This window comes from Nycticebus coucang, chromosome 4 (genome assembly GCF_027406575.1).
Source record: "Nycticebus coucang isolate mNycCou1 chromosome 4, mNycCou1.pri, whole genome shotgun sequence".
Taxonomy (NCBI): Eukaryota; Metazoa; Chordata; class Mammalia; order Primates; family Lorisidae; genus Nycticebus; species Nycticebus coucang.
The window spans coordinates 124971535-124995785 of record NC_069783.1 but is presented as its reverse complement, the minus strand read 5'-3'; the positions used below and the strand labels follow the sequence as shown (position 1 = coordinate 124995785).

Here is a 24251-nt window from a genome sequence, read left to right as displayed (position 1 = left end):
GTAAAGGCCAATCTCAACTATAATTTTTCTCAGAATCATGTTAAGACTCTTCTTCTCAGGCCAGGCACAGTGGCTCATGCCTGTAATTCCAGCACCCTGGGAGGCCGAGGTGGGTGCATTGTCTGAGCTCAGGAGTTCGAGACCAGGTTGAGCAAGAGCAAGACCCTGTTTCTAAAAAAAAAATAGCCAGGTGCTATGGTGAGCATCTATAGTCCCAGCTACTCAGGAGACTGAGGCAAGAGGATTGCTTGAGCCGAAGAATTTGAGGTTGCTGTGATATACATGGCACTTAACCCCAGGGTGACTGAGTGAGACTCTGTCTCAAAAAACACCCCCCCCCACAACAATAATTACGTTTTTTTTTTTTTTTGCAGTTTTTGGCCGGGGCTAGATTTGAACCTGCCACCTCCAGCATATGGGGCCAGCGCCCTACTCCTTGAGCCATAGGGGCCGCCCAACAACAACAACAAAAAGACTCTTCTTCTCTTGGGGTTAGGGACTGGGATGAAGAAATGATGCTAGGATGATGAGGGGTGATCTGCAACACAATGGCCCAAATTTTATACTGGACCAGAGCCCTTTGAGAGTGACTCCCACCCCCACCACAGAGTCTCACTCTGTTGCCCAGGCTAGAGTGCCATGGCCTCAGCCTACTGCATAGCAATCTCAAACTCCTGGGTTCAAGTGATCCTCCTGCCTCAGCCTCCCACATAGCTGGGACTGCAGGCACCTGCCATGACACCTGGCTAATTTTTTATTTTTAGTAGAGACAGTCTCACTCTTGCTCAGGCTGGTCTCAAACTCCTGAGTTAAGAGACCTTCCTGCTTCAGCTTCCTAGAGTGGCTCCCATGAGCCACCACGCCTAGCCTAAGCCACTTTTCTTTTGAGGAATATGATGATAACTCCAGGGAATTCATCAGGAGTTATACTTAGAAGTAGCTTCTTCAGTGAAAACCTACATTTCACTTTTTTTGCATGCTCTCTTGCTATTGGTAAGAATAATTTTGTATTGACCGAATAAGGATACTTTTTTTTTTTTTTTTGTAGAGACAGAGTCTCACTGTACCGCCCTTGGTAGAGTGCCGTGGCGTCACACGGCTCACAGCAACCTCTAAGTCTTGGGCTTACGCGATTCTCTTGCCTCAGCTTCCCGAGCAGCTGGGACTACAGGCGCCCGCCACAACGCCCGGCTATTTTTTGGTTGCAGTTTGGCCGGGGCTGGGTTTGAACCCGCCACCCTCGGTATATGGGGCCGGCGCCCTACTCACTGAACCACAGGCGCCGCCCCCGAATAAGGATACTTCTAAGCACAGCCTCTGCCTGCCAAAACTACATGTAATCACAGTCCTCTGCCTGCCAAAACTACATGTAATCTCTCAAAACATCATCAGAATTTCAGAACCAGTGATAAAAGTGGCCTGGGAAGGCTGGTACAGGTGTGATCAAGATGCTAAGAAGGCTGTTTCTTTTACTTAGTTAAGAACTAGCAGAAGTCAGGGTCACAAATGATAAGGTTAGACTACATTCTCTCTCCTACTTTGAAGAAAATTTTGGTGTTTGATTTGTATAGATACTTTTCAGACTGACTTTGGAATTTGTCAGAAAGTGATTAAATGTCATCTTTTTGTTTTCTAGTTTTACATGAGGCTGTGAGCACTGGCGATCCGGAGATGGTGTACACAGTTCTTCAGCATCGAGACTACCACAACACATCCATGGCCCTGGAAGGAGTTCCTGAGCTGCTCCAAAAAATTCTTGAGGTATTCATAAAAATGTGACCATGGCATAATTTGGGCTAAATGTGGATACAATAACTGGAGATACAGTTTGACATCCTTGTGTGCCTTCCTAAAGGATTTTATGAATAGTGAATATGATATATTGAGAACCAAATAGCATTATTCTTTGCCTTTCTGACTGTTAAAGTATGGGGGTCTTTCACAAACCACATTTCTTTTTTTTTTTTTTGTAGAGACAGAGTCTCATCTGTACCGCCCTCGGGTAGAGTGCCATGGCGTCACACAGCTCACAGCAACCTCTAACTCTTGGGCTTACGCTATTCTCTTGCCTCAGCCTCCCAAGCAGCTGGGACTACAGGCGCCCGCCACAACGCCTGGCTATTTTTTTGTTGCAGTTTGGCCGGGGCTGGGTTTGAACCCGCCACCCTCGGCATATGGGGCCGGCGCCCTACTCATTGAGCCACAGGTGCCGCCCCACAAACTACATTTCTAAGTTACTGGGCTTACATTTTTAAGTGCTATTTAAAAATTGTAAGTTAAGGAAAATGGACATCAAACACAATTAATTTGTCTAGGTGTCTGTTTTCCTAAAAGCTGAGGTAACCTTGAGGAAGTTATGCTAAGCATTTGTTACTACAGAAGGATTTTCAAGATCTTTTGAGGCCCAGAAGTCTGTGTGTAACTTCTCCTTGCCAACCTTGTCACTTCTAGCCAGTAGTATTTTGTGACCTTTAATCAACTGCTTTTATTTATTGAGAAAAATCAATAATTATTGTAAAAGGAACAACTTTGTTATAAGTAAGACAATTATTGTTCATTATTTGAGACCTCTTTTTTTTTGAGACAGAGTCTCACTATGTTGCTATGGTGTCACAGCTCACAGCAACCTTAAACTCTTGGGCTTAAGCAATTCTCTTGCCTCAGCCTCCCAAGTAGCTGGGACTACAGGCACCCTCCACAATGCCCAGCTATTTTTTGTTGTTGTAGTTGTCGTCGTTTGGCAGGCCCAGGCTGGATTCGAACCCGCCACCTCTGGTTTATATGGTTGGTGCCCTAGCTGCTGAGCTATAGGCGCCAAGCCTATTTGAGCCCTCTTTAAAAAAAATTTCTGGCTGAATGTAGTGGCTCACACCTGTAATCCCAGTACTTTGGGAGGCTGAGACGGGTGGATTGCTTGATCTCAAGAGTTTGAGACCAGGTGAGCAAGAGCAAGACCCCATCTCTAAGAAATAGCTGGGTGTTGTGGTGGGCGCCTGTAGTCCCAGCTATTTAGGAGGCTGAGGCAAGAGGATCACTTGAGCCCAAGAGTTTGAGGTTGCTGTGAGCTATGATGCCATGACACTCTACCCAGGGTGACAAAGTGAGACGGTCTCAAAAAAAAATTTTTTTTTTCTATAGCACTTAAGCTAAATCTTGCTTATAGTATTCATTTCCCGTGTACCACAATGAAGCCTTCCATGAAATATGCAACAGTTGTATGTGTGAGAGAAAAACAGGATTAAATTCATGAAGTGCGGAGGCAAGAGGGGGAAAGGGAGGCTTGGTAAATTCCCACCTAACAGATACAATGTAGGGGTATATGGCATTCCTTCTGGGTGAAGGACTCAATAACAACTTGGATATTACTTAACAAATGCAAACAACGTAACCTAGTTGTGTGGGCCCTCATATTAATCCAAAGTTAATAAATAACTAAAGATAACACTCCAAAAATTGGTATATGTTTATGAGTGTGCAAAGATCATATAGAGTTGTTGTCTAACTTACTGCAGGAGGCACTTCATCATCTGTCTTTTGACAAATGAGAAAATGATTTATCTAACATGGGGTCTCCATTTAAAAAATTCAGTGTAAAGGATTTTCTGTTTTAACTATATTGATTCATGTCAGTAGACCGCATTGAATTGTATTCTCTGCATGAAGTTATAGACACCCCATAAATGACTGTGTACTTACAGGCACCAGAAGCTATTGTTGAAGTCTTGTCTTTCGACTATGTCTCTTTATAATATTTGCCAGCCTTTTTTGTCGCTGTCTCAGCTATCTCTTAGAAGTTGTCTTTGTGTATCACTGGGATCCTGGCTGGCTTTACTCCAGAGTAGATTCTTGGCCTTAGTCCTCTGTGCTTCTGTAAAAACCAATGGCAAAAGAATCTTCTATAATAATTTGTGGTAGGCAAGAAAATAATCCTAAATAGGACTGCTTTGGTGGTATAAAACTTCAGAAAGCCAAATTCTACAAGTTTAAGAGAGTGGGGCAACATTTTCTGTTAACTGGAGGGAAACGCAACTTCCTGGGGAAGTGATGTCTAGCAGTGTCTTTGGTTTCACAGAGTAGTCCCATGATTATAAAGGACGTCCTGGCACAGGAAGCCTTTTACACTAAAATTTCTTGTAGAATCGATGGAATTTACATTCCTTTCTTTTTGGGAGACTAGGCTGTTACCCGCTTTGGGTGGCAGTGCTTAAGGCCACTGTCCCAGGCTTATCTTTTGTTACTGGCAGGAGGAAACTAATTGAATCCCAAACCAGGTTTGACTTTTATTCCCTTCCAGTATTGTTGCTTTCTTGTAACTCTATAGACATATTTTATATCAGAGTAAAATAACACCTGAATACAAAATAAGTAATGGGCTTGTATTTATGTTTCTGCTCATATTTTCTGTTGTCCTCTCATTTTTTTTAAAGCCAGGTTTAAAATAATAATAATAATAAAACCCCTATTAACCTTTGCTGTGTTTGTGTTTAGTTAGTAGTGCCCGTGGTAATCTAATTTAAACCTATGTCTGCCCTTTAGGCTCCAGATTTCTATGTGCAGATGAAATGGGAATTCACCAGCTGGGGTGAGTGGCTGTGGGCTTGTAATTTATTTCTTTCCAAATTTACTTAGCCTGAAAGTAAGTTTATTTGTTCTTTATAATAGTTACATGTATTTTTCTTTTTTAATCTAAGAAATGTATAGAAAAGAATAAGGAAAGACAGTCACCTATAGTCTCACTTAAAACCAACTAGTGCTAGTGCTTGGAGTGTTTTTCTTCCAGTCTTTACCTCCCATGAATAGGACTTTTCCCTCTAAGCATCTATAAGTATAGTATATAGACAGTTTTGTTTTCACCTTTCATTGCTTACAACTGACATCCAAATTATTAGTTTTTAACATGTCACTTTAAATTACTAAAATTTTTCGGGCTTGGCACCTGTAGCTCAGTGGCTAGGGTGCCAGCCACATGCACCAGAGCTGGTGGGTTTGAACCCAGTCCAGGCCTGCCAAACAACAATGACAACTACAACCAAAAAATAGCTGGGTATTGTGGCAGGCACCTGTAGTCCCAGCTACTTAGAAGGGTGAGGCAAGAGAATCGCTTAAGCCCAAGAGTTTGAGATTGCTGTGAGCTGTTATGCTAGGGTACTCTACCAAGGGCACCATAGTGAGACTCTGTTTCAAAAAAAAGAAAAAATACTAAAATTTTAGTAAGTAGATTTATCATAACTTACTTCCTTGTGTGGTTTAAGTTGATTCTTTTAAACTTGTTATTCTAAAGAAGAGGTGAATATTAGAATGCTTGCTTTTTTACAAAATGGATTTTTTTCTACAAAGTATTATGGAAGGCAGTTGACTGACAGTATATTTTCATAGATATTCTACTTTTTTTTTTTTTTTGCTGTTTTTGGCCGGGGCTGGGTTTGAACCTGCCACCTCCGGTGTATGGGGCTGGTGCCCTACTCCTTTGAGCCACAGGTGCCGCCCAGATATTCTACTTTTATTTCTTGTAGATCAGTGAATTCCTAAGTGCTGGGGTTTCAGCCATTTCCTTTCCAGACTTCCCTTTTAGGCAAGAAGTCATATGTATAGGAAACATTTAAATGAAGTAAAAAGTATTTAAGAGAAGAGAACTTCAGATTGTTCTGAGGAACTAAGGAGTTCTTTTCTTTTTTTTTTTTTTTTTTGTAGAGACAGAGTCTCACTTTATGGCCCTCGGTAGAGTGCCGTGGCATCACACAGCTCACAGCAACCTCCAACTCCTGGGCTTAAGCAATTCTCTTGCCTCAGCCTCCCGAGTAGCTGGGACTACAGGCACCCGCCTCAATGCCCGGCTATTTTTTGGTTTGCAGTTCAGCTGGGGCCGGGTTTGAACCCGCCACCTTCGGTATATGGGGCCGGCGCCTTGCCAACTGAGCCACAGGCACCGCCCTAAGGAGTTCTTTTCTAATGCAAATAATCATTCTAACTTTGGGTTTTGTTAAGAAGCAGCCTTATTTTAGACATTTGATATTCCAAATGGTGGCTGTGACAATATGGTAAGCCAAAGCCATGTGGCAAGAGTAGCATATATGAATGAGAAAGGCCAGATGGACATGACCTATAGCTCTGGTGGGGGTTGATAAGTGGGTTCATTTTGGGATTGAGAATACTCTTGGGAAATTTGTTTAGAGTTTTCTCTGACAAATAGAATAGAAGGTACATTTTTTGAGAGTGACTTCCTATATGGTAAGTGTAGGCAGCAGGAAATCCAATTCTATTTGATAGTCACCATCTTGCCACTCCCCTCCTTTTATTAAAGTCAGAACCTTGATTTCCTGGCCTGGGTGTTCTGCTTGGTCCTTGGATTTTTCTCAGTAGTTTGCTTCTCTCCTCCAGTGCCGTTGGTTTCCAGAATATGCCCAAATGATGTCTGTCGCATTTGGAAAAGCGGTGCCAAACTGCGTGTCGATATTACGTTGCTGGGATTTGAAAATATGAGCTGGATAAGAGGGAGGCGTAGTTTTATATTTAAGGGAGAAGGTGAGCAATTCCATTCTAGTAATTGGTGCTCAAACTAAATTACAGAGTGATTTTTAACCATGCGTATGTGTTCACGTTTATATGCCTTTTCTGTCTGATCCCTTGTGGGCATGTCTTTTTTTGTTATTCTTATTAATTATTCAGCTCTGGCTATTTCTCCTACATGTGTCCTTTGCTGCCCAGCACTTTTACCCTTGTGACGTGTCTTTCTCACTTTCCTGAGTCTTTAAGCACAAGCTTTCTGTGGTGTATCTGTCTGTATTCCTCCCATGATCAGGCATGGTCCTAATGGAGGGTGAGAAATGGCATTGCCCACCCAATGTTATGCATGCATAATTTATATTAATTCTGTAATAAAATACATATTTTATAAAGGGCATAGATGAAATGTATTATCTATAAAGCAAATTATCAGGCATTCTGCATCTTTAGGGAAGATGGTTCATAGCCTCCTATAAATGATGAGAAGCTGGCCAGATAATTGCTGCATAGGTAGGTAATTGGTAATCAGTATGCTTTTGGGTTTATCACGTAGCACCTGGAAGGAGAAGTGAGAAAGACAATGAATTTTCACATATGAGGGTTCCTTCTTTGGGCTCTAACTTGCTTAATTATTATGCCCTGTTTCCATTAACAGACAACTGGGCGGAGTTGATGGAAGTCAACCACGATGACAAAGTGGTGACTACTGAACATTTTGACCTTTCCCAAGAAATGGAACGCCTCACTCTGGACTTAATGAAGCCGAAAAGCAGGGAAGTTGAGCGGCGGCTCACAAGCCCAGTCATTAACACCAGCCTCGATACTAAAAATATTGCTTTTGAAAGGTATAAATTTAGACTCCGAATTTTAATGTCTATTCCCTGTGCTGCCATCTTTGGTGACGTGTATTGTATTAACTGGAAATTATGGGTAGATCGGAGTTTTTCTAATATGAAATAACAAACATGGGTTTTAAGATTGATCTTAACTGTAACCAAATGGAAACTGTAGCTGTCATTTCTACATTGTCTATCATTTTTATAGCACATTGTTTAACTCTTAGAGAAATGTCTTCATGTTCTTTTATGGGCATTCTCTAGTGGACTTTACTTATCTTATCTTTGTCTGTGATTTGTGGACCTATAATACTCCCTAATCCCAAACCACAAAGGTTTGCATTTCTAAAAGCTAGAATTGACCTAGTATTGAATTTAGTTGTACTAATGTTAGTCAAAGTCACACTTACTATATAGGTAAAAGTGGTTCTTTTTCCTACCTGTGAGGCTTAGTAGTTTAGAGCAAGAGTTAGGAAGGTGTTCAGTTCTATTCCAGACTCTTTGGGCATAATTCTCTAGAGAGGTCTGTGCTTCAGTTGATCCAGACGAGGACACTGTCACTGGTCATCCTCCTCTGGGTCATCAGAGGACATGGAGAGCCTTTGAGTGAAAGGAAGAGGAGGCTGTCAAAGCTGAGAGAGTCCTAAGAGCCCTTATAGTGTTTGCTTAGGATGTCACATCCAGCTGTATATAAGCCAAAGTAGCATAACTTGAGCTAAAATGCACACATTATCCCAGATTTAGGCTTTCTTGTCTCTCAATGTTTATCCTAACTATCCTTTCATTTTTCTTTTCTTATTTGTTTCCAATATAAAATTGGTTAATAACACTGAAATTTTTTTGTTTAGTCAAACATAAAACTTATTAAGTGTACTGTTCTAGTTTAGACAGAACCATGGAATTAGGCTTTCTTTTTATAGCAGAAGAAAAACCCAGAATATCCAGCCTGTGTGGTGTCCAGGTGCTTCTGTGGCTTCGGTAGGAGCAGCATATCTCCTGGGCAGGGTCAGTCCTCTTGTGCCAGACTCTGTTGTCTTCCAGGGATAGCAGAGTTTAGGGACTGACTGGCTTTACCTAGGAGGGTCGTGGAAAGACACTTGTAGCTTCAGTATATGCCTCTGCAGAGAGTGAGGACACTTCAGCTTAGGGTTCTCTTTGCAGTGCCGGAAGATAGAGGAGGTAGGGGTGAGAATTGGAGGAAAGAATGCTATCAGCAGGGCTGCTAAAGAGCTGTGCAACTTTAGATAAGTGGCCTAATCTCTCTGGTTTTGTTTCCTTAGCTGAAAGACAAAAAAGGAGTGAATGTGGAGTTGAAGTCTCTGAAGCCTGTGACTCTTCAATGTCTTAACAAGAGATATTGTTCCCCATATAGTTCAATGGCAGAGTTGCTGGAGTTATTCTTTTAAGTGTAATTTATGAAGCAAATGTGACGGTCACTGGCTTTTAACCCATTGAGCATAGGTGGGGAGTGATAGCACATTCCATTTGTGCTAAGGACTAAGACATATGTTGTATTTGTATCATTACAGGATTTTCAAACTGTTCAAGCTCATTCTCCTTTTGCAAATGACAGTGTAATAAAATTTCTAGAAGATAGCTTTTTCTTTATGGTGGTCAGAATTCAGTGTTGGTAAGTGAACTTGCTGAGCAGTGAGGAAGGATTTGAGCCACTCTTTTTTTTTGAGACAGAGCCTCAAGCTGTCCCTGGGTAGAGTGCTGTGGCATTTTATATAGCTCACAGCAACCTCAAACTCCTGGGCTTAAGCGATTCTCTCGCCTCAGGCTCCCAAGTAGCTGGGACCACAGGCGCCCACCTCAACGCCTGGCTATTTTTCGGTTGCAGTTGTCATTGTTTGGCAGGCCCGGGCTGGATTTGAACCCACCAGCTCTGGTGTATGTGGCTGGTGCCTTAGCTGCTTGAGCCACAGCCGCTGAGTCATGAGCCACTCTTGACTATGAGGTTTGCTAGTATAAAAAGTGTACACATCTGCTTCTAACCAGAGGTGTGAGCATTCCTTCAGTTGAATTTGGAAGGCGTGGCTCTCTCTCATAAAATGACAGTCTTTTGTCCATCTTTTCTAATCTGTTACTTTGACCTTGAGGCTTACAATACCTTCCTCCAATGCATTTTTAGCATACAGTATATACTGTCTGGTTGTAGTTTAGATTTTTCTCTTTGAAAAATTATGCTCTGTGCACCTCAAAGAGAATATTCCCTTCCACCTTCATGGCCTTTCTCCAAATTGTATAGCACCCACCAAGATGTAGTGCCTGCCAGGTGGCCTTTGGTATGGTGGTCTCAATGAGGACAGGCAGAGGTAAACGTGGCCAAAGAGGGGAAGCTGGGTATCCTATCATCTTCGGATGCTTCTTCATGCAAAGTTACTCAAAAGCTGGAGTCCTGAGGATCTTGATTTGAAAACAGGTATAGGCCAGGCGCGGAGGCTTATGCCTGTAATCCTAGTACTGGGAGGCTGAGGAGGGTGGATTGTCCTGAGCTCAGGAGTTTGAGACCAGCCTGAGCCAGAGTGAGACCTCATCTCTTAAAAAAAAAAAAAACAAAAAAAAAAAAACCAGGTATTATGGTGGGCACCTGTAGTCCCAGCTACTTGGGAGGCTGAGGCAAGAGAATCACTTAAGCCCAAGAGTTGGAGGTTGCTGTGAGCTGTGATGCCACAGCACTCTACCAAGTGCCACAAAGTGAGACTCTGTCTCAATAAAAAAAAAAAAATATATATATATATATATATATAAAAATTAAAAAAAGAAAGAAAATTGAAAACGGGTGTAGCCATTGAGTTTAATAACCAAACTGCTGTCAGAGAATGGAAATGCAAAGGGGAGTAGAAGGCAGGTTTGATGAAGTGGATGCAGCCAAGTGAGGAGCGTGGCAGTTCTTGGGAAGAAAGGTGTGGCTCCGTCTTTTTAGCGTGGATGAAGGGTGAGATGGACATAGCCCGCCTTTAGTCACCCAGGAGTCTCTGTGCCAGAAAACAATGATTTCCTCTGCCAAAATATCAAATGACTTAAGCAAACAAGAAACTGAGGATTGAATGAAAAGGAGTATCTGTATTTTCAAGTATTGATGGCTGATAGGAGACTGGTTTATTAATCGGTTGAATGTGGTCCTAACCTCCTTCCCCAGTGGCTGTTGTTTTTGTTTCTTGGACGTTGGATACAGGTAGCCTTTGATGCAGTCTCTTTAGGATTCTTCTCTTTCTCTCCATCAGTCAGGTTGCATTAATTGGAGACAACCAGCTGGAAAATAAAAGCACTGCTCCTTCCTTTTCCAATGGGCTAAAATCCATATATAACTCCTTTGAACCCCATCTGGACTAATTTCATTTACTAAATCCCATTAGAAGAAAAACAAACTGTTTGAAAACACAAAATGCAAGTAACCACATATATTCTTTGTGACATGGCTAACCTCCTGCCATTCCCTGAGCTTCCTGCATGATGTCCCACTTCAGTTGGGGGTCAGAGCAGAAGACAGGCTATTGCCTTACCCAGGGCCAAGTGGAGCTAGGATGTGATGTCCTAGACAAAGGTCAGAGCATGTCAACAGTCCCTTAGGAGAGGTCGTATTTCCCAGCACAAGCTGCTTGGAAAAAGAATCAGAGCCTCTTGACTGCTTTTGATTCCTAAATGCATTTTTTCAGGAGTATGTTGAGTTGAACAGCTGGGTTTTGGGATATATTCCTAAGGTTGCTGCTGGAATGAGGGGCTACTTTGAAGTCAGTTCCACAGAGCTGGGATGAAGAGCAGGGCTGACAAACAGCTTTTTGACTCTTTTCTCCCTGCTGCACCAAATCTGACAAAGCAAGTGACCCGTAAGCCATTTTGTAGGCATTAATGGCTTCTCCAAGCAGCTTGCCAGAGTGATGAGTTCCTGGACTACCTGCACTCCTCCAAGGAGCAGATGGTCTGTGCCTCATTGTTCTAAGAATTCCTTGATTAAGATGTGGCTGCTTATGGAGATACACCACTGACATCCATGCCCACAGTTAAGATGACCCGAGTAAATACTCTGACCTAGATACCAGCTTGTGGTGAGCCCTTGGATGCTGGTCGTCTTCACTCATTTCTTTAGGATAGCCCCAATAAATGTCATCACCTTTCTCCCCTGTGCTGGTTGTTCTTATAAAGAAGCCAAGCATGGAGGCTTTCTTTGCCTAGGGTGAGGCAAATTGATTTAGTAACTGTGGGAGGGGGTGGGGGATATTTAAGCCATCTGTCATTGATAGCATCCTTTTGTGGATGGCAGGACCATGATTTCCAAGTGTCCTTAACTAACTTAAGCTGGGGGAAGAAAACTATAAAGGCTGCAGGGATAAATCTGAATGGCATATTGTACATGTAGAAATTTGTGGTGTTCACTTTTTATCAGAACTAAATCCGGATTCTGGGGCTGGAGGACAGATAAAGCAGAAGTTGTTAATGGTTACGAAGCAAAGGTAAAAGGAAACTCTTAAAATAAGATTTAATATAGCTGTTTAGCTTCTATGCAAAAGAATCTGTTCCTATTTTTTTATGCATCTGTGCCATGAAGATGCTCTGGGGAATAAGTACTGTCTAATGTGTCTCTCACTTGGACTTTTTATTTTATCTTATCTGACCTTCAGAAAATAGGATAGCATGTCCTAAGGAGGTCTCTGGCTATGCCAGAAAGAAACAATGTCATAGACAGGAAAGAGGACAAGTGCCACTTGTGCCAGTAGGAATGACTTCAACTTAAAAAAAAAAAAAAAGAAAGAAAGGAAAAAGAGAAAGGACTAGATTTAAGATGTTTGTTAGGTATTGAATAGCAGCTTTTGAGTCTCTTTTTTTTTTAATCAGGCGAATTGTAGGCAGTAGGCTCATAGCCTATTTGCATGATATCAACAAATTTAAAATAGTTGGTAATAGTGGAGACTATTGTCTATTCAGTCATCTGGCATTTTATCAGCTGGAAGGCTCCATGATGTTCCCTTGCCTTAGTCCTACAGCATTGCAGGGATTGATGGCTTAGCAGCAATGGAGCCAGGTGCTGCAGGGTCCTCTGGTGGCCTCTGAGTGAGCAGAGACAGTTTATGCCATGCTCAGCAAGATGCGTTTAGAAACAGTCATTCTGGTGCTGAGTGTTTTCCCCGGCTCTGAAGGTGGGGGATCCACATATGGTATTCTCTATTCATTCTCTGTTAACTCTTATGTTTGATTGTCCAGACCACCATTTTCCTCAGTTAACCTTGCTAACAGAGCATTTACCTGGCTGTTACATAATGTTTTGTCAATGCACTCTCAATGCACTTAATACCTTTTATAATAAATAGTGACTTGCTGATTTTCTCTAAATCTCATAGGTCTAGAGAACCTTGTGTTTATTTCTTTTCCTTCTGCCTAGCAGATGGCTATCTAAGTTAATATTACTATAAGATTACCAGAGCTCAGTAAAAGTACATGATCCAGGTTTGGGTATAGTACACTACAAGTCCAGGTGGGAAAGGTACATTGCAGGACATTTGCTTGCATTTGTTGAGCCACAAGAAGGGGAAATAGGAAGATGCAGCCTGTCACTGTTAACTCCTCAGTATTAAAACTGTCAAATATGGAAAGTAACTGCTGCTAAAGCATTTCTAAGTTGATAGTTTGAACATTTTCTCTAAAGATTCCTAATGATTGTTAACCACTTCTCATTTTTTATTTTGCTGGATTTTTTTTTTTTTGCCTTTAGAATTCTTGTTCTTGCTATGCTTATTTTCTGAGTTTTGATTCCCTGTGTCACTGTTTTCTTTTGCACACATCTCTCAAGGTATACACCGTAAACAATGTGAATGTAATAACCAAAATACGCACAGAACATCTGACGGAGGAGGAAAAAAAGAGATATAAAGGTAAACACCCTCCTACTGCCATTTTTCCTCTTTTCTTTCATTTTTGAATCTAGAGAGAGCCTAAAGTCTAAGGTTTATGTGATCGAGATGTGCTAATCTTAACTTCTTTTTTATAAAAATTTCCTTAGTCGGGCGGCGCCTGTGGCTCAGTGAGTAAGGTGCCGGCCCTATATGCAGAGGATGGCGGGTTCGGACCCACCCCCAGCCAAACTGCAACAGAAAAATAGCTGGGCGTTGTGGCGGGCGCCTGTAGTCCCAGCTGCTCGGGAGGCTGAGGCAAGAGAATCGCATAAGCCCAAGAGTTAGAGGTTGCTGTGAGTCGTGTAATGCCACGGCACTCTACCCGAGGGCAGTACAGTTAGACTCTGTCTCTACAAAAAAAAAAAATTTCCTTAGTCTGACACATTTTTGGAGGTGTTTCCTCATAGTTGGCTTCAGCTATAATTAAAGCCATTCATGTGTGCTTGCTTATGTTTCATGTGTTAAAAAGAACAATTGTTGGATTTGGCCGAAAAAATTGATAAGGATATCGGAGAATATTTATCATTGGAATGGGTCATTTAGTACAAACTATCATAAAAGATTTGGACTCTGAGCCAGAATGTTGCCACTATGTGGTTGTTGTATTCTAGCCTGGTCAGCTCTGTGGCCTTGTGAAGTTACCTGCCCTCTGTGCTTCATTTTCCTCAAAAGTGAAAAGTGATACTGGACATTCCGTAGAATTATTGAGAGTTAGATGAGTTATAACATGTAAACCTTCATAACGATGTCTGCAGTAGGTGGTAAGCATGCATTAATTGTTCACCACCACCACCACTGTTACTCTAGTATGACAGAGGAGGGAACTGAGGCCCAGAACACCTGGGTAGTGAATGGCCAAGGTGAGACTGGAATCCAGATCTGGCTAATTCCTGAGTCCAGATTCTTCCCTCTGTTCTGCTCTGATTTTTGTGACTATTCATCTAGTTTTATAGATCCTTCTGAAAGTGTAGTATAAAGGATAAATCACTTTAGGATTACTGTGGATGATTTTATTGATCTGCCTATAAGCAGATTCCTTAATGCAGATAACTTGGATTAGAAACTTTAAAATATGATAAAGATTTTTTTTTTATAGCTTCAAGTAACATATAATATTAGACATTAAACTTTTATCTCCTCTGCAGCGGACAGGAACCCACTGGAATCTTTGCTGGGAACTGTGGAACACCAGTTTGGTGCTCAAGGGGTACGTTGAAGTTTAATGAAAGGAAATGACTTCTCTATGCTTGTGATGATATTTCCTGGATCCTGAACAAACCACTCTATTTGAAAAGGTTAAAGAATACTGCCAAGCTGGAATTGGAGATTTTGGAAGAGAATTAGATAAGTGAGGGTAGTGACGATAGAAATAAGGTGCTTTTTTTTTAAACAGAGTCTTAAGCCCTGGCTAGAGTGCTGTGGTGTCATAGCAAGTGATCCTCCTGCCTTAGTTTTTCTGTTTTTAGTAGAGACAGGGTCTTGCTTTTGCTCAGGCTGGTCTGAATTCGTGAGCTCAAGCAATCAACCCACCTCGGCCTCCCAGAATGCTAGGATTATAGGTGTGAGCCACCATGCTTAGCTTTTTTAAAAAATCCATTGTACAAATGCAATCAGTGTAACTTGATTTCTTGTACCCTCAATGAATCCTCAACAATAAAAAAAAAAATCCAGTATAGGGCAGCGCCTGTAGCTCAGTGAATAGGGCACTGGCCTTATATACCGAGGGTGGCAGGTTCAAACCCGGACCCAGCCAAACTGCAACAAAAAATAGCCGGGCATTGTGGCAGGCATCTATAGTCCCAGCTACTCGGGAGGCTGAGGCAAGAGAATCGCCTAAGCCCAAGAGTGGAGGTTGCTGTGAGCTGTGACGCCATGCCACTCTACCAAGGGCAACTGAGACTCTGTCTCTAAAAAAAAAAAAATCCATTATAAACAAAGGGCCTGGGCAGCACCTGTGGCTCAGTGAGTAGGGCACCAGTCCCATATAATGAGGGTGGCAGGTTCAAACCCAGCCCCGCCCAACTGCAACAAAAAAATAGCCAGGCGTTGTGGTGGGTGCCTGTAGTCCCAGCTACTCAGAGGCTGAGGCAAGAGAATCGCCTAAGCCTAGGAGTTGGAGGTTGCTGTGAGCTGTGATGCTATGGCACTCTACCAAGGGCAACAAAGTGAAACTCTGTCTCTACAAAAAAACAAAATAAAGGTCCTCTCTACAAAAATAGAACTTAAAAAGGATTCAAGGACTTTATATTGTTGTTTTTTGGGGGTTTAAAAAAAATTCTTTTTTTAGAGACAGAGTCTTATTTTATCGCCCTTGGTAGAGTGCCATGGTGTCACATCTCACAGCAACCTCCAACTCCTGGGCTTAGGCAATTCTCTTGCCTCACCTTCCCTAGTAGCTGGGACTATAGGTGCCCACCACAATGCCTGGCTATTTTTTGTTGCAGTTTGGCTGGGGCCCAGTTCGAACCCACCACCCTCGGTATATGGGGCCAGGGCCCTACCCACTGAGCCACAGGCGCAGCCCAGGACTTTATATTGTTTTCTTTTTTTTTGAGACAGAGCCTCAAACTGTTGCCCTGGAAAGAGTGCTATGGCATCATAGCTCACAGCAACCTCTAACTCCTGGGCTCAAGCGATTCTCCTGCCTCCGCCTTCCAAGTAGCTGAGACTACAGGCGCCTGCCACAATGCCCGGCTACTTTTTCTACTTTTTTGGTTGCAGCTGTCATTGTTGTTTGGCGGGCCCAGGCTGGATTCGAACCTGCCAGCTCAGGTGTATGTGGCTGGCGCCTTAGCTGCTTGAGCCACAGGCACCAAGCCAGGACTTTATATTGTTAACAGAGCACCTCAGCAAACATTTTCTTACTTGATTCTCACAATAATTATATGAAATTGATGTAGTGGATGTCCCTGAGGGTCAGAAAAATGAAATTACCTTTTATTGTCAAAGTTACACAATGACAGAGCTGGAACTTTAAGTCTTTGAAATCTCATGTGCTTTCAGGTATTTCTTTCTTCTATAATCAGGAGATAAAAATATAAAGAAGAGTGGGGAAATATTTTAAAGTGGAGAAATCTTTAGACTTGCCATGGAGTTTGATGGCACTTTGTAGGTTTTCTTGTTCTGTGCAGTCACTTAATAAAAAGAAGTTAATGACCGAAACTTCCTGATCTGTAGCTGGTTAACATGTCTACCTCACAGACTGAGTGTGTCAGGCCTCCACTTGTGAACATCATTTCTGACTCTCCTGAGTTCTGGCTTGGCAGGATCTTACTACGGAATGTGCCACTGCAAACAACCCTACGGCTATCACACCTGATGAGTACTTCAACGAAGAGTTTGATCTGAAAGACAGGGACATCGGAAGGCCAAAAGAACTGATGATTAGAACTCAGAAGTAAGAGAGATTCAGCTGCCTTTTTTAACTCATGGATTATTTCAGAAGTCATGCTGTTTTATGGTGTTTGGTTGTTCCTCTGCCCCTTTTTCAAAAAAATCATGTTTAAATTACTTTATGCTAGGAAAGCTAACAGTAGATCACTCTTTTTTTTTTTGAGACATAGTCTCACTATGTTGCCCTTGGTAGAGTGCTGTGGCGTCACAGCTCACAGCAACCTCAAACTCTTGGGTTTAAGTGCTTCTCTTGCCTCAGCCTCCCAAGTAGCTGGGACTACAGGCATCTGCTATTTTTTTTTTTTTTTTTCGTTTTTGTAGTTGTAGTTTTGTAGTTGTTTAGCAGGTTCGGGCTGGGTTTGAACCTGCCAGCCCTGGTATATGTGGCCGGTGCCCTAGCCACTGAGCTATGGGAGCCGATCCTAGACTGCTCATGTTATTATCCTTTTCCAAATAGAATATAGATTGGTTGTAGAAATTCCTTAATTTTTTTAACTGTCAACAAACTTCAGCTGATCAAATAAATTTTTTTCCACCAGCTCATCAATGTCTTCTAGCTTGTTGTCAGTTAAGGCTGTTCCAGTGGCAAGCTGTAATGTAGGTCATTTCCCCTGATTGTCAGATTTCAGGGTGAGCTGAATTCCTGTAGTTCTAAACCAGTGATTTTCACACTGGTGTGCTGTGAGAGGATCCTGGATGTGTTGCAAAAAATTTTAAAGATCATAAATTAAATTATTTTTGAAAGAAGTTCAAAGTACAGTAAATACATTCTTTTTTTATGATTTTTTTTTTTTGAGACAGTTTTGCTTTGTCACCCTTGGTAGTGTGCCGTGGAATCACAGCTCACAGCAACCTCAAACTCTTGTGCATAAGTGATTCTCTTGCCTCAGCCTCCTGAGTAGCTGGGACTACAAGGACCCACCACAACGTCCAGCTATTTTTAGAGACAGGGTCTCGATCTGGCTCAGGCTGGTCTCAAACCTGTGAGCTCAGGCAATCCACCCACCTTGGCCTCGCTAGTGCTGGGATTACAGGTGTGAACCAACACACCTGGCCTTTACTTTTTTTTTTTTTGATCAACATAATTTAAGTGTGCCATGGAAGTTTAACTATAGGTTCATGTATGTTGTGAGATATAAAAGGTCAAGAAACACTGTTCTAGATGCTCAATAGCTCTGAATTAAGAGTTCACTGGGAAGAGTGTAGAATAAGCAGGCTGATACTATCTAGTCTACTGCTAGCATTAATATCCTTTTCCCATCTGGTAGAAGAGGACTCAGTCTTTTCTTGGTTGAATCTTGCAGGTTTAAAGCAACACTATGGATGTGTGAAGAATTTCCCCTCTCTCTCGTGGAACAGGTCATTCCTATCATTGACCTAATGGCTCGAACTAGTGCTCATTTTGCAAGATTGAGAGATTTCATCAAATTAGAATTCCCACCTGGATTTCCTGTCAAAATAGGTACTGTTAAATAGACTTCAGCAACACTTGTAGGTTCTGCCTGTTTTTGTGGGTGGAAGAATGTGCTTTAGGGAATTGGAGCACTTTAAGCACAAAGTAGCATGTAATAGACTTAATAGAGGAAGCCAAAATTATCCTCTGATTTAATTTGATTTAAAGAAATATGTTCTTGGCTCATTTTGCATAACAAAATTAAGGGGTCTTCAACCATCAGTTCTATTTACAAATAGTACTGACAGATATAGACTTCAAACTAGATAGTTATTTGAGGAAGACAATTGACACCAAGATCCTTTGATACTTAAATATGTTTTAGAACCCAAATTAGTATGGAAATGCTATATGTAATACATACTACTCATGAGGAATTTTAATTTTTAAGTTTCATATTTGTGAATCCTATCCTGGCTTAGTCACTTACTCACTTGAAATCTAGGAGAAAATGTTTAACTCTCTGAGTCTCAGTTTTCAAATATGCATATTGAGGAGGGTTGTTATGGGGATTCAATGAAATTATATTTATAAAAAGTGCTTGGCATAGTATTAGCATAGTAAGCACTCAGTAAATATTATTCTCAGTAGAGTTTATTTATGAAAGCTTTTATTTTGTTAGAAATTCCCTTGTTTCATGTCTTAAATGCACGGATTACATTTGGGAATGTTAATGGCTGTAGCACTGCTGAAGAAACTGTATCTCAAAATATGGATGGGGCGCAGGCCAATTCAGGTAAAAAAAATTTTTTGTGCTTAAAAAAATTCATATCTTCAATCGTTATACTAATTATTCAATTTGAAATTGGAATATCTTATGAAGCAGATCTCTGTGTTTGGTGGGTAAAAGAAAATTTCTAATTTATTTTAGATTAAGTGAAAAACAACTTGTAGAGTAGGTATGATTCCTCTTGTATTAAAAAGACAGCATGTTCTTAAAAATCAACTTTATTGAGGTATAATATACATAAAATAAAATGCTCCCATTTTAAGTGTGACAGTTCCCATGCATTTTAACAAATTGTACATCATATAACCACCACTACAATCAAGATGGAGAGCATTTTTAAATGCCCCCAAATTTCCACGTTTCTTTGCCATCAAGCCAATACATACTTTTAGATGCTATTGTAAATTGACTTATTAATTTTATTTTCCAATTAATAGAATATAGAAATTAATTTATTTTTGTATTTTAACTTTGTATCTTGTAACATAATTAAATTCATTTGACTTCTACCTTTTTTGAAGATTGCTTACAGACATGATAATGTCTGTGAATAAAGACAGTTTTACTTTTTCCTTTCCAATCTTTAAGCTTTTTATTTCTTTGTCATGCCTTATTACATTGGCTAGGATGTCCAGTACAGTGCTGAATAAAGGTGGTAAGAAAGATATCCTTGCATTGTTCCCGATATTAGGGGAAGAATGGTTGTTTCATCATTAGTTATGATGTTAGCTGTCAGTTTTTTTGTAAATATCCTTTATTAGGTTGAGGAGATGCTTTTCTTATATTCCTAGTTTGCTGAGAGTTTGTATTGTCATTAAGTATTGATTTTTGTCAAATGCTTTTTATGTAACTATGGAAATGGTCCTATGGTTTTTCTTCTTTAGTCTATCAGTATAAGGAATTAAAAGATAGCATTTTAATGTATGAAAATTAAAACTTCAAATAAAAACAATTGAACTCAACAACTATATACAACTTTACACTCCCATGTAGCAATAAAATTGGGTAATGTGTGTTTGTGAGATTGTGCAGCAAAAGAATACTTATCTATAAGAATAACTTGGTATAATTTATTGAAAACAAATTTGGCATTACTTAGTAAATTGAACATGTGTATACCCGATGACTTCAAATTTCCGAGTATATACCCTAGAGAAACTTGTACACATGGATATCTGGAGATCCCAATAAGGGACAGTAGCATGATTCATAATAGCAAAAATCTGGAAACTACCCAAATGTCCTGAGATTGTAGAATATGCTAATTGTGCTGTATTTATACAATGAAATGACACATGGTGATAAAAATAAAAATTTACAGCCATGTACATCTAAACCAGTGAATTTTAAAACCTAATTTGAGTCTTGGCGCCTGTAGCTCCATGAGTAGGGCGCCAGCACCCACATACACCGAGGCTGGCGAGTTCAAATGCAGCCCGGGTTTTGTGGCAAGCACCTATAGTCCCAGCTACTTGGGAGGCTGAGGCAAGAGAATCGCCTAAGCCCAGGAGTTTGAGATTGCTGTGAGCTGTGATGCCACAGCACTCTACCCAGGGCAACATAGTGAGACTGTCTCAAAAAAAAAAAAAAAAACCCTAATGTTGTATGAAAAAAATCTAAATTGAAGAATAAATTCCATCTAATTCCATTTGTGTTGAATTCAAAAACAGGCTAAAACAAACTATTAAAATTATATACATATGGCACAACTCCAGAGAAGAGCTACTAGGTACCCTGTTTCCCCAAAAATAAGACATCCTCTGAAAATAAGACCTACTTACAGGAAAGATAAGACATCCCCTGAAAATAAGACCTAGCGCATCTTTGGGAGCACCCCTTAAATAAGACATTGTCTTATTTTCGGGGAAACAGGGTAGTAAAAAACACTATTCTGAATTATGTGTTTAACTCTAGAGAGGAGGAAGGGGACATTGTTAAGCAATTGTCCTGCCCCCTGGGGTGTATTATTTGTAGTGTTCTGTGTTTCAGACTAGGTGAGGGATACACAGGCATTTGTTTTTATTATTGTCATTTTTCTTGTAAGTGTTCAGATATTTTATATGCTTTCTTTTATATGTTTACCATATTTCATAATACAAAAGGAAAAAATAGGCCAGATGTGGTGGCTCACACCCGTAATCCTAGCATTCTGAGAGGCTGAGGTGGGAGGATCTTTTGAGTTTAGGAATTCAAGACCAGCCTGAGGAAAGTGAGACCCCCATCTCTACTAAAAATAGAAAAACTAGTTGGGCATAGTGGTATTCTCAGGTACTCAGGAATTTGAGGTTGCTGTGAGGTAGGCTGAGGCCATGGTACTCTAGTCCAAAGCAAAAGAGTGAGACTCTGTCTCCTGAAAATAAGCAAACAAAAGGAAAAACACACATTGGTGTGACTGTATGTTCAAATGCACATACTTACAGTAAGGATGGATTAAGGAGAGAAATTTTCACTTTTCATTTTACAGATTCTGTACTTTGATTATATTATTTTTCCACTAAAACAAGGCCTAAAAAAGGCCATACTTGTGTACTTTTTTCTGTTATTATTCTCTCTCATAATCTTTCACATCATCACAAACTTTATTAGTATCATTTTGGTCCTTTCATTTTTTTTTTTTTTTTGTGGTTTTTGGCCGGGGCTGGGTTTGAACCCACCACCTCCGGCATATGGGACAGGCGCCCTACTCCTTGAGCCACAGGCGCCGCCCCATTTTTTTTTTTTTTTTTATTTAAAAAGTGTTGGCCGGGTGCAGTGGCTCGTGCCTGTAATCCTAGCACTCTGGGAGGCCAAGGCATGTGGATTGCTTGAGTTTATGAGTTCGAGACCAGCCTGAGCAAAAAAGCAAGACCCCCATCTCTACTAAAAATAGAAAAAACTGAGGCAAAAGGATCACTTGAGCCCGAGTTAGAGGTGTTGCTGTGAGCTATGATGCCATAGCACTCTACCCAGGGCGACAACTTGAGACTCTGTCTCAAAAAAAGAGAGAGAGAGAAAAAATTTAAAAAGTGTTTGCAAAAGTTGGAGTAGAAATTAATTGTAATAACTCAGACACTGGATGCTTGCCTTTTGTGTTTCAGCTTCCCATGTCACAAACTTTGAGGTCGATCAGTCTGTGTTTGAAATTCCTGAATCTTACCACATTCAAGACAATGGCAGAAATGTGCATTTGCAAGATGAAGATTATGAGATAATGCAGTTTGCCATCCAGCAGAGCCTGCTGGAGTCCAGTAGGAGCCAGGTGTGTTGTCAGACTACATGGTAAGGCTTGGGAGGGCACACCTTCTAGTTTGGCCTGTTTGGGGCTAAAGTAGAAGACTTATTCTAAATAACAAGTTTGGCACACTCATAGTATTTACTCAGATAGATTATTTTTATATTTTTATGCACTTGGGTCTCTTTACAAAATCTTGTTATGTAAGAGACCATCTGCATAACCCCGTCAGCACCAGTCACAGGATGTCTTCAGATAGATTTTGTTTTTATTCATATTCACCCACGTAACTCAAGTTGTGCTTTATAATTTTCTAGTATTAATGCAGTAAATTCATGTTAATTTATACTATCATAATTTTTCTGGAAGATTATCCATAGTTGGTAGCCTCAGATGAAGGTAGTTATGTGGATGTTAATCCCAACTCCCTCCCCAGGGGGCATCATCTCCTTAAACTCTATGTCTCTAGTGAAATGCAGAGTTAAGGACAGAACAGACCTGTGTAAGTAGTTGCCTTTTTTTTTTTTTTTTAAATGGGGTCTCACTATGTTGCCCAGGCTGCAGTGCACTGGTATGATCATAGCTCCTCACTTCCATCTTGAACTCCCAGGCTCAAGTAATCCTCCTGCTTTAGCTTCCTGAGTGGCTGAGACTATAGGTTACATCACCCCGCCCAACAGAATAGTCAACTTTTATATTGTTCTCCCTCCAGGCTTACCTGCCTGGGACAATCCAAGGCTTGAGGTCCTCTTTCCCCAAGATAACTCTGTCCCTTCCCTCCTGTGGCTCTTGGCTCTACTAAGATGGGGACTGATCTGCCTCCACCACACTCTGGTGTGTCTATTTGTTTGTTGCTTTGTTGGTTTTCTCTCTTTATATCATTCATTCAGCAGCCATTTGCAGAGTGTCTAATTTTTGTCAGGCACTGGGAATTCTTTGGTGACGCAGCCCTGACCCCTGCTTTTACAGGGCTGCTAAGCTTTGAGAATAGTGCCCACACTCTAGCATTCCCCACTGGCTCAGGCTATGGCTTTCGGGTTTTGTCCTTGAGTCTCAGAGCTTAGGTTATCTGAGTGCCCCTCCTTCATTTTGCCTTGCCACCACCATGGACCCATTCTGTTCCCAGACCCATTCTGTTTTCTGAGGCTGCTAGGCTGAGGGTCCAACCCTGGAGTAGGTATATTCCCTTTGGGAGGCCTCCTGGGAGAAAACCCCACCCTGGACACCACTGTCAGCTCAGTATGCTTTCCCTTTCCCAATGTAAGTGACCTTAGCTTCCCCCCCTCAGTATCTACATAAACCTTGTTTGACCGTAAGTTTGCTAAGGGGAGTAGTCAAAGTCAAAGACTACGAATATTGGATTGTCTTCTAATCTTGCCCTAAAAGAATTATGTGCTTTGGTCATTTAAACTTTGCACAAGGTGAGCTGTTTTTAATAGAGTGATTTTGTGGAAAGTATGAAAAGGTTGTGGCTATGAGTCAGGCTGTGGCATATGTCATACTATCTGACATGTAGGCCGTGTTTGCAAGGTAACCCAAGTCCCTATTGGTTCTTTACACAACACTATCAATAATAGGCACATAAATGTTTTTTCTTTTCTTCTTCTTTTTTTTTTTTTTTGAGACAGAGTCCCATTGTGTTGCCTTCTGTAGAGCGTCTTGGCATCACAGCTCACAGCAACCTCAAACTCTTGGGCTTAAGTGATTCTCTTGCCTCAGCCTCCCAAGTAGCTGGGACTACAGGTGCTGGCCACAATGCCCGGTTATTTTTTGGTTGTTCTTGTCATTATTATTTGGCAGGCCTGGGCTGGATTCCAACCCTCCAGCTTTGGTGTATGTGGTTGGTGCCCTAGCCCCTGAGCCTGGCACATAAATTTTTTTTTTTCTTTTTAGAGACAGAGTCTCACTTTATATCACTCTGGGTAGAATGCCGTGGCATCACACAGCTCACAGCAACCTCCAACTCCTGAGCTCAGGTGATTCTCTTGCCTCAGCCTCCTGAGTAGCTGGGACTACAGGTGCCTACCACAATGCCCGGTTATTTTTTGGTTGTTGTTATCATTGTTATTTGGATTCGAACCTTCCAGCTCTGGTGTATGTGGCTCGCGCTCTAGCCCCTGAGCTACAGGCACCAAGCCTGGCATATAAATGTTTTAAAGTTTGCCCTTGCGGCTTTTGTTTTCTCATCAGTGGGAGACCTATTTCTTCTAAGAGGTATTCATGTCTATCA

At 41.1% G+C, this 24251-nt stretch overlaps 1 protein-coding gene across 3 annotated transcripts in view; it reads left to right on the top strand.

The window, feature by feature from the left end:
* ANKRD13A (ankyrin repeat domain 13A) overlaps window positions 1-24251 on the top strand; it is a 41253-nt gene that overhangs the window by 12794 nt on the left and 4208 nt on the right. For 2 of the 3 annotated variants that reach the window (XM_053590048.1, XM_053590046.1), the window contains exons 3-13: window positions 1637-1761; window positions 4537-4582; window positions 6379-6522; window positions 7160-7349; window positions 11731-11797; window positions 13132-13213; window positions 14380-14441; window positions 16501-16631; window positions 17932-18089; window positions 18703-18816; window positions 21888-22048. In XM_053590048.1, coding sequence (XP_053446023.1) covers window positions 1672-1761; window positions 4537-4582; window positions 6379-6522; window positions 7160-7349; window positions 11731-11797; window positions 13132-13213; window positions 14380-14441; window positions 16501-16631; window positions 17932-18089; window positions 18703-18816; window positions 21888-22048 — 1245 coding nt within the window. In that variant the 5' untranslated portion in view covers window positions 1637-1671. The remainder of the gene's footprint in view (window positions 1-1636; window positions 1762-4536; window positions 4583-6378; window positions 6523-7159; window positions 7350-11730; window positions 11798-13131; window positions 13214-14379; window positions 14442-16500; window positions 16632-17931; window positions 18090-18702; window positions 18817-21887; window positions 22049-24251) is intronic. The other variant, XM_053590047.1, reaches the window with a different exon arrangement.